The sequence below is a fragment of the Moschus berezovskii genome, chromosome 12 (genome assembly GCF_049115385.1).
Source record: "Moschus berezovskii isolate FMDL1 chromosome 12, NW_MosBer_1.0, whole genome shotgun sequence".
NCBI classification, from domain to species: domain Eukaryota; kingdom Metazoa; phylum Chordata; class Mammalia; order Artiodactyla; family Moschidae; genus Moschus; species Moschus berezovskii.
In genome coordinates, this window is record NC_142471.1 from 13,805,692 (window position 1) to 13,816,099 (window position 10,408).

The 10,408-nt window shown below is 56.5% G+C and overlaps 1 protein-coding gene across 1 annotated transcript in view; it reads right to left on the reverse strand.

Annotated features, from left to right (window-relative positions):
• Window positions 1-9,930, reverse strand: part of RASGEF1A (RasGEF domain family member 1A) — a 40,410-nt gene extending 30,480 nt beyond the window's left edge. The window contains exon 1 of the mRNA XM_088841880.1: window positions 9,818-9,930. Within this exon, the coding sequence (XP_088698006.1) occupies window positions 9,818-9,835 (18 nt within the window). The 5' untranslated portion in view covers window positions 9,836-9,930. The remainder of the gene's footprint in view (window positions 1-9,817) is intronic.
• Between the last annotated feature and the right edge of the window lie 478 nt (window positions 9,931-10,408).

The following is a 10,408-nucleotide window of genomic DNA, read 5'->3' on the forward strand; positions in this document are numbered from 1 at the left end:
GTTTCATCCCAGTTCTAGAAAAACCCAGGTTTGGTGGGAGCAGGGCAGCAGCCCCATCAGCACTCAGAAGCCACAGTTAGGGAAAGATCCAGGCTTGGCCCAGGGACCTCTGCTGGGAACCTTGGGGCAGCTGGGGCTGGGCCTCCTACACCTGCAAAATGGAGCCCTTCGCCCTTCCAGGGCTCACTGTCTGGTTCTCTGATGTCATTCATGTGGAGGTGGTAAGAGGCGGGTGTCCCACAGAGCCCTCACTCCTTGACCAACTGACCATTCATTCACAAGTGTTACCAGGGACCCGCCCATACCTTGGAGACCTACCAATGAAGGAAACTAGGTCTCTGCTCCCACTGAGCCCCTTGGGCCAGGCTGTGACTGGGATGCACAGTGACTGCACAGGTAAGGATGCGATATTATGGGTTAAAGGAGATCAGTCCTCCAGAAGAGGAAGAAGAGGAGAAGGTCAGGAGAACAGCTGCCAGCCTGAATTCAGACACAAGTAGGCAGACAGCTCTCTCCTGGGGGCGGTTCTTCCCCTCCCCAAATCCTGGCTTTCAGATCTTCCTACCTTTGAGCTCAAATGTGTCTCTTAAGCTCCTGCAGCCCTAGTCTTGTCTGCCGGGACCACATACTAAAGAAGCTGAGGGTCTAGCTGCAAACATGGGCTGCGGGTCCAGCAGGCTGGGAGTGATACCTGGCCACCCCTGAGCTGGGAGCTAGCAACCTCCCCTATAAGCTGGCACCTCCCGCAGGGGCTTCACGGGTGGTACTGAGTGTGACCTGAGGCCACCACACTCGGGACAGGCTTAGTACCTATTGGTTTCGGTGGAGTCAGAACTGCAGGACACTGGTAGGCCCCAGGGACACTTGCTCTCTAAGGTCCCCACCACCTCTCTAGACACAGTTATGGGGGATGGCACTGCCCCTCTCCTGATCCCTCCCTGGGGCCCTCTCCCCTCTGGACATACACTCTGGATAGCCACTGGGCCCCTGATGTGGATAGGGAGAAAGTGGGGGGAAGCCACCTCTCCTTCCAGGCAAGCAGACCCACTTGCCTGGCCACACTGCCTTGTCCTGGCATGTGGGGCTCAGAACTGACTGGGGACTTCCCTGGTGTCCAGTGGTTAGGATTCAGTGCTCTAACTGCTGAGGGCACAGGTTCAGTCCCTGGTCAAGGAACTAAGATCCTATAAGCCTTGCAGCATGGCCAAACTTTTTTGAAAAAAATTTTAAATAAAAAAAGTGGCTCTACCTTTGAGTTGACTCACTGGAAAAGACTCTGATGCTGGGAGGGATTGGGGGCAGGAGGAAAAGGGGATGACAGAGAATGAGATGGCTGGATGGCATCACCGACTCGATGGACATGAGTTTGAGTGAACTCTGGGAGTTGGTGATGGACAGGGAGGCCTGGCGTGCTGTGATTTATGGGGTCCCAAAGAGTCGGACACGACTGAACAACTGAACTGAACCTTCGAGGTGGCTGCTCTACCTGGGGTGGAAAGTGGCAGGGGTGACATGCCTCTGTGGAGAGGCTTCATTAGTCCTCACCCCTGTACCCCCGTGGCCCTCCCAGCAGGGAAGCCCTCAGGAGGGCACGGCTGGCCCCATCCTTGCAGGCAGGGTGCTGTGCAGCTCTGTGCAGCTCCCATCCTCCCAGCCTGTGGACCTTGCGGGGAATGAGGGCGAGGGGTGGCGTTTTTCACAGAAACCAAGCTTCAAGAAATCATATTCATAAATGCCAGGGAGATGAGCCGTATTTACCTCCATGCACCCTCTGGGCCGGCCAGGGCAGTCCCTAGGCTGGCGGAGGGCTGTGGGCCGGACTCCAGCCAGGAGGTGGCTGCCATGGGAACGGAGCCACGCAGCACCTCGGCGCCTTCTCCACAAAGGCCCGGCCTCGGAGAGATGCCAACAATTAAAGCTTTGTTACAGACGCATGATTCATTTTTTTTTTCTCCTTCTGAATTCTTTCCTATTACCAAATCCTATTTGCATTGACTAAAGGAACCTTGCCATCTCCTCTTCACCCTCCTAAATACTGATTCTGCCGAGTCCGGGTTTCCTCCTCCTCCTCCTTTCCCTTTCCGCCCAGTCAGCTTCTTCTGGTGGCTGCTCGAGGGACAAAATGTCATTGTCCACCAATAACCATCCCATTATTGAGCCTTGAGAGGCCCAGGGAGAAGCAGGTAGGATTTCAGAGAATCCTTGCCCTTTTCCTGGAGGGCGGGCTGCTAGCATGCCAACCGCCCACTCAGGGACCCCAGGGCAGGAGGACAGTGCCCAGGGCCTCCCCATCCCCCGCACCCGGCCTCAGATTCCACAAGGGTCACGGTGCACTCCTGCATGTGGGCAGGTGACTCTCAGACTCCTGGAGGCTGAGCTGGGCACAGCCTCAGACAGAAGAGGGAGGAAGATGAGATAGTTTTGGGAGGCACTCCTGTCCTCAGAGCACCACCAAGGAGGGGATTGTGCAGCCCTTACCTCCACTGGACTCCCACCTCTGGGATCTCCTTCCTCTACTGGGCGTCCACTTAAGATTGGTGCTAAGTATATGAAGCAAAATCTGGGGCAAAAAAAAGTCTGCAAAACTCTGCTGCCTGTCAGGACCCCAGGTTCCAGAAGGGGGCATCTGACCCAAGCTCCCCCGGCACCCCACACAGGAAGGGCCCCAAGGAGCAGCAGGGGCATGGCTGTGGGCCAGCAGGACAACAGGGAACTGGGTCAGAGCTGAGGGTCCTTGAGAGGCAGGGAGGCTGGGCCCCGAGAGCTGGAGGGGCTGGAGAGACAAGCCACACTCAGGCCTGAATAGACAGTGGCCACTATTCCACTCTGCAGGCTGTCTGGGGGTGCAGGGGGGAAAAGAACGTACAGTTCTTTTATTTTTAAATGACATCTAATTAGGCTGAGCAACGATTTTCCTTTGTGTTTAAAAACAAATAAAAATCCATTTCCTTCGCCTGAATTGTCATCCTCCTGGCAGACACCCAGAGCGGCACCCCTGGGATCCTGCTGCTCTGCAGGGGCTGGAGGTTCGTGTGTGCCAGCCTCAGGGTGGAGGCAGCAGGCACCCAGCTCCCTACTGGGCCTGGACAGCACAGCCTGTCCAGTGGCCACGGCCTCTCAGAAACAGGAGCTGGACTCACGTCCTGACCCTCAAACACAAACATCTCCCGCTCCCTATGCACACGCTGTGTACACAAGCAGCTTTCCTGCCCCGTGCCCTTCGCCCCCTAGTGTCTGGAACTGGCCGGCCCCCAGGAGCGCCAGCAGCACAGCTGTCTCCATTCCTCCCTGGGGCACTGCAGTTTCCCACTCGCCGCTCTGTACACGTGGCTGGCACAGCAGCTGTCATCCCATTTTCCAGACAGGGAACACAGCCCCAAGGGTTGAAGACATCAGCCGCAGGCCCTACAGCCCCAAAGTGGTGAATCCCGGTGAGTGTGACCACCATGATCTGCCGTGAAACCCAGGATTCAGTGCAGGCTCCAGAGAAGGGAGGACAGGTACAAGGCAAAGGCAGGTGGAGGGAGACTGCCAGGGTCCCTGAGAGATGGACAAGGCCTGGCCCAGAGTCACCTGCTCGCAGAGTGCATGGAGGGGCCGGTGAGTGCAGCACTGTGGGGTGCCAGGGCAGGATCCGAGGGCCAGGTGTGCGTGCGCACCCGAGGGGCCCCGTGCTGGGTGGCCAGATCCAGGCCTGACCTGAAACAGCCGGCAGTGTCACTAAGTGACACTCACAGAAAGTTTCCACCTACTGGGCCATCCTGCACATCCCCACAGCGCCCCCCAAGGCATCACTGACCACTGCTGGGATGAGGAGCAGCCCAGGAGGCCAAGGACAGCCTGAGGTCACACGGTCTGGCCAAGCAGAGCCAGGAACAGCCCACTGCTTCAGCCTGCAGGCTGGTTCTTTCTGCCAAGGGTTGAAAGTGAAAGGCACACTGCCGAGAACACGCTTGGCCCGCTGTGCCCAGGAAATGGGCCCGGCGCCCAAGCACAGTGCATAGGGATCTTCGTGGACCAGAAACAGGCAGGACAACAACTAGAACTTTCTGCAATTCCTGACACACGACTCAGACCCAAAGAGACGAGTGGTAGAAAGGAATGAGAATACTGCAGGGCATTCTCTCAGGACGTGGGGATGGAAGCATAAAGAGAAAAGTATGTGAAATATCATGCCCTAAAAACAGCAAGGCATGTTCTTCTATCCGAGAGTACTCATCCACACTGCTCACACATCAAATGACCAATGAAACCCTGATGGAGTTCCCAAAGAGAAATGCACAGGCGACAGAATGATATGTCTGGATATTAATAAACAAACGATGAACCAAAAAAAAAATCACCCATTTAATAAAAAGCTTCCCTAAGTCATGTTTGTGTTCAAGTAGCAATCAAAACTCCAATTATAGATACAGAAAAATAACCCATTAGAAAAAATCCCATGAAATTCAATATGGCCAAAGCTGTACTCAGAGAAAAATTCATAGACTTCAATATATTTTAAATAAACGGGGGAGGGGAGGGGAATGAAAATAAACTAAGCACTTGATTCAAAAAGCTAAAAAGAGCTTCTAAACAAAACAGACATTCAGCAAAGCAAACTGGAGGAAGGAATTGCTGCTGCTAAGTCACTTCAGTCGTGTACGACTCTGTGCGACCCCATAGATGGCAGCCCACCAGGTTTCCCCGTCCCTGGGATTCTCCAGGCAAGAACACTGGAGTGGGTTGCCGTTTCCTTCTCCAGAGGAAGGAATTGCTAAATGAGAAATTCGTGGATTTAAGGAAAGGAAGACGGCAGGACTTGCTGTAAACTCAAGAGCTGGTTTTCTTTTGAAAGTGAAAATTTAAAAGAAAAACCTTTGGCAATTATCAACAAAAGGATGGAAGAAAGGAAGCAAGCTAGCAGAAAGGGAAAGAGGGAAGGTGGGAGGGAGGGAAAGAGTGAAGAGAGGAAGAAATGGAAACGGAGAAGGATGAAAAGAGAAGCTAATGTGGTGAGGATGTGCAGAAGAAACCTTAAAAGGACAGATGCTATAAATCTCTGCTAAAAGGCCCGAAAGCATTTCAAACTGGGATAGTACCTAGAAAATATAAATAACCAAAATAGGCTAAAAATATTTAGAACCCAAAAGGACCAATAACCATAGTACAAATTAAGTAACTGCACAGCCAACTAAAACCTCGGGGAAAAATAAAAGCAAGCCCCGGTTGAGCCAGTTTCCAAAATGAATTATTTCAAGCCTTGGAGAGTCAGATAATTTTACATGATATTTAAACTATTTCAACTACACAATTCATATTGAAAACCTTTCCTATTCATTTTATGAAGCTAACATAACCATGATTTATAAATGTGACAAATACCTACCCTAATAGAAAAGTACGAATAAATTCTCACCTATGAATATAGATGAAAAATACCCCAAGCAACACAACAGCAGAATGAACTCAGCAGCATTTCAGAGCACAATTGAGCCTGACCCTGTGGGATTTATTCCAGGAACAGGATGATTTAGCTCAGAAAAGCTAATAAGTCAACACATTAATAGGTCCACGGAGGAAAGGAATCTGATGATTTTGCCAGATATAGGAAAGCCTCGGATGAAAATCCATTCTTGGTGTACACTCTTGGCACTTAACGTGGGAATGAAGTGTACCTCATGATGAAGAATATCTGTTTGAAATTTAGGGCCAATTTCTGACTTCACAGCAAAACGTCAGAGGCCTCTTCATTAAAATGAAGATCAAGCCAAGGACAACTGATATTAATGAAAGCTGCTGTGTACCTTTTAGAAAACACAGTAAGATCAGAAAGTTTTTAAAAGATACATTAGGAATTAATTAAATCATTCTTGGGTTTTCCAGGGAGCCCAACTGAAAATCTGTTAAAACTAAGTTTAATTATCAATTACCTAACACACTTTTTTTTTTTTTTAAAGATCAATATCTTACCTATCAACCTCCTCGGGGAACATCCCAACTCAGTCCATGTGGAATGTGTGTTTTCACTCCAGTGGCGAAAGAGAAGAGGGTATGTGTGAGCCAGGAATCCGCATGTGTGGGCGTGTGTGCATGCCCTGGGGCTTCCCAGCTCTTCACTGGCCAGGGACACATTCCCTATGGGCCTGCTCTGCCACCCACCTCAGCCACCCGATTCACAGCCCCCTTTCCTGGCCACGCACCCCTGACACCGCATGTTGCCCTCTGGGCTAGGCACCCCTGGGCACTCACTTCCCTCTGCTAAGGATGCTGCACAGGCCCCTGGTGCGTGCAGGGGGTCCAGGGTCTGGGGTCGGCCAGCCCCAGGAGGAACGCCTGGTCTGCTCACGGTGCCGCCTTACACCCCTTGTGTCACCGGCACCGACCTTGTGAGGGTTAGAGGAGACCGGAGAGCGGGCTCCCAGGGCCTCTGACTCACACTCGCCACGGACGGGGGCGGCTCGTGCGGCAGCCACACTGACCTTTGGGAAATGCCGTGGGCTTGGCCCCAGCCAGGCAGGCAGTGAGGGTGGGGTGGTTCCACTGGAGGCCGAGACACAGGGCAGTGGGTTTGCCAGAGAAACCCCATGGCCCACTGACCGCCCTAAGGCCACGGGGCTGGAGCCCTTGGGGGCAGCAGGGCTCCAGGGGGGGAAGAAGTGGAGAACCCCAGTAGAGGCCATCATCCATCCACATGCCCCCACCTGACCCATCACCTAGGACTCTCCATTCTGTCTGCCTCCAGTCTCCGCTTGTCCTGGAACCCACAGGGCTCCAGCCAGCCCAGAACCTGGGACAGTGGACATCGTGGTCAAGGGGCCAGCTCTGACCCCCGCCTGAACTCAGCCAGCCGCAGCCCCTGTGGGCCTCAGCCTCCCCATGTGTAAAACAAGGAAGCAGAACTGGGCAGTCTCCGCGGGCCACTCCAGCCCTTGTGTCTGCTTCTTCCTTCCCTCACTTATTTAGTTGACAAACATCCCGGAGGTCCTCTGAGCTGTGCCTCACACTTGGGACTGGAGGAGCCCACAGAGCACGTGTCGGCCTGCAGAGGCAGCAGTACCACCACCCCGCAGTGTGAGAGAAGCCGGGTCAGACGTCCGTGCTGGGTGAGAGGGGCACAGGGGTGGGGGGGGTAACTCTGTCGGGAGACGTCAGGGAGGACTTGAGGTGGGTTTCCAAGGAGACTCCAAACCAGGGAGTTTCCAGTGGGTCAGGAGAAGGAGTAACAGGGAGACATAACAGGTCTCCTCACTGACACCAGAGCCCTGAGAGACCAGCCCTCTTCCGGTCACTCACTTGCAACTCCCCAGAGGGAGACTCCCAAGGAGTCCAAAGGTGTGGAAGGTGCAGGTGGCTTCCACAGGTACCTCAGCTCCATCTCTCTGGTCAAACCCTACCCATCCCAAAGCCGATACCCCAAGCGGCTGTCCTAGATGGCAGAGCCTGTGAAGACCCTGCACCGCTGTGGTCCCTGTCTTGGGGTTATGCAACTGTTCCCAGTGCTCCAGCACCTCAGAAGGCAGCCAGGTCGACACAGGATGCTGTGGCTCCCTCCACTCACCTTGCCTCCCCTGGTGGAGCTCACAGGAGGCTCCCCCAACCCCAGCGGCAGGCAGGCCCAGTAAGATGGGGGCGTGGCGCCTGGGTGGGCTGTCCTGAACCAGCAGGTGCAAGTGTAGGCAGCATGGCCGAGAGGCGGCAAGAGCCCGTAGGATGAAGCAAACTGGGGCTCCGCATCAGCACCCTCCCTGGACTCCATACTGCCCGTGAGTGACAGGTGACATTGCCCCAGGGGATGTCAAACTGTTCCCCTCCTCCCCGCCCCCACCTACCCGCCCGCATCCTTTCCCACCTCTCCTTCCTGGGGTTGCTGCCCCTTCTGCATCTGTACCCCACACTTCTACCATCAGCAGGGCCACTCGCTTTACCTTCAGAGTGTGCTCAAATCGGGCCTTCTCTCCTCCTCCACTCCCTCAGCTGAGCCCCTGAGCCACTGCGCTTTGGCCACGGCCAAACTACCCTCTCACCCTCACCAGCCCTGCTCCTGACACTGGCTTCCAGTCTGGTGCCTGAACGCGCAGGCAGCTTCCTCTTCCAAGCCTGGCCTGACATCCTGCCACGCACTCCTGCTCCCCCTACCACGATCTCCCTGCCTCTCGTCCGGCAGGTCCTCAGGTGAAGGCCTCCCCGGACTGCCCTACCCAAGGCAGCCCCACACTGGTGATCAATGTGCTGGGCACCAAACACGCTGGCCATGTCGCCAGGCTGAGCAGAACTGTCACGGCTGGTCCTGGTGAGATTGAGTGGGGCCACGTGACTCATCTGGCTCAAGAACAGTGAGTGGAAGTGGCGTGTGGCACTGTGAAGTGGGGCACTGAAATGTCAGCGCCAGGGCCTCACCCCCTCTGCCTGGGACCTGGCAGCCCAGGCCCTTGAGAGAGGAAGGCTTGGGGTGGGGCCCTGTCAACCCCTTACCGGACAAGCCAATAAGTGAAGATTACACTGTGTTGTTATCAGCCCCTGGCTTTGGGGGTTGTTCGGCTACTGCTGATAATCTAAATTATCCTGCCTGATGCACCCTTGATATTTTCTATTCGTTTACTTTTTCTCTTTTAATACTTATCACCATATAACATTCCACGTCTCATTTATTGATTGTGCTTTTCTTTCTCCCCCCCGTCTCTCTTGCTAGAAGCTGAGCCATGAGGACAGGAGCTGTGGTTTGTATCTGGTTCCCTGCTGAATCCACAGTGCCTGCACATAGCAGGGGCTCAATAAATGAGTAATGACTACGTGAAAGAATGAATGAGTCCTGCTTCTTGGGCACAGCCAGGCCTGATTAGCCCAGCTGCAGCCCCCTTCTCTGCCCCTGAGGTCCTGGGTCTACACTGATCAGCTCCACGCTGAGAGGGCTTAAAGAGCAGCACCTGAATCGCATCACCCGATCATCTCAAAGGAAGAACTCTAATAAGCAGCGATGGAAATGCAGCACTGCCTCATGCTCAGGATTAATTCCACGACAGGTTCCCAGCCTCCCTTCCTATAGAAAAGCAGCTGCCCCTCATCGTGGGGCCCACATCCCTCAAAGCCGCAGCCTGAGGCTCACTGCCCTTAACGCACAGGTGGCTGTGGGCGCACACAGCCGCAGTCCTGCTGCACTCCGTGCTTCTCCCGCTCTCACACACACATCCCATATATAAACATCCCGCGGTTTTCACATAATCTCACTCTCGCCCACACATCACGCATCACACATACACGCCTCCCATATGCCCATCTCGCCACTGTCCCCCTGTCTCCTCCAGGGCAAACAGGTGGTTCTGTGCCCCTCAAGTCGGGAAAAGGATGCACTGTGGTCTTGTCTCTTACACGCCTGCCTGCCAGTCCCAGGGCGGCCACCCTCCCGCCGGCCCCGCTGCTGGGCTGCTGTCACCTGCCTCCCCAGCACTATCCGCCCCACAGGGGTCCGTAGCAGCTGTGCAGGTGCCGCTCAGCCGTAGACTAACACTGGCCTCCGCAAGCAGGGCCAGGCAAGGCAGTGGCAGCCTGGGCTGCCCATCCGTTCTGAGCCCTGGGCGCAGCCCACCTGGCAGCAGGCGCCCGGGGGGACCCACAGAGGGAATGGTTCCCAAGGGCAAGCTTCTTCCAGGCCTGGCCGCAGATGTTCTCCGGGTGGCCGCACTCCTTGCCGGGAGGTCAGCCCTGCTTCCGCAGCTCGGCGGCGCAGGAATCCCTAGCCCCGCGGTCCTACTGCAATCAAGGGGTTGCCCGGCGAGCGCGCCCGCGTCCCCGCCTCCGCCACCCGCCTCCCCGCACCTGCCACGCGCCGCAGCCCTACCTGGGGCTCCAGAAACATCCTGACTACCTGCTCCCAGCGCTGTCCCCTGGCGCCCGGGGCGTCTCGGGTGCGGCCGCCTCTCTGCCCGCGCGCCCAGGCGGCTCCAAACCCCGGCCCCGCCCGCGGACTTCCCCACGCCCGCCTCCTCCCGCGGGGCGGGGCCGGGCCAGGGGCGGGGCCGGGCCAGGGGCGGGGCCGAGGGCGGCGGGTGCCCGGGGAGGGGCAGGGCCGGGAAGGTCAGGAGTCTGGGTGGGGCCGAGGTAGGGGGCCCAGAGGTAGCAGGGGACCTGGGTGGGGCCGAGCGGACCCCGTGGCAGGGGCGGGCGCCCGGCCGGGGTTCGAATGGGCGTGGCGCAGGGGCGTGGCTTAGGGGCGGGGCGAGGGCGGGGCTTGGGGGCGGGGCGCTGCTGGAGGGCCGTGGGGAAGGTGCAGGGGTCGGGGCGCGGGGACCGGCGCAGCGTGGGCCGGGCTCACAGGCCCGGCGCGGGGTTTGGGGGCGCCGGGAGTGCAGGGGGAGCGGGCCGTGGCGTCAGTACAGAGGCCACAGCAGGGTGTCGGAGCTGGGTGCTCCGGACTGGTTCTGCCACTAGG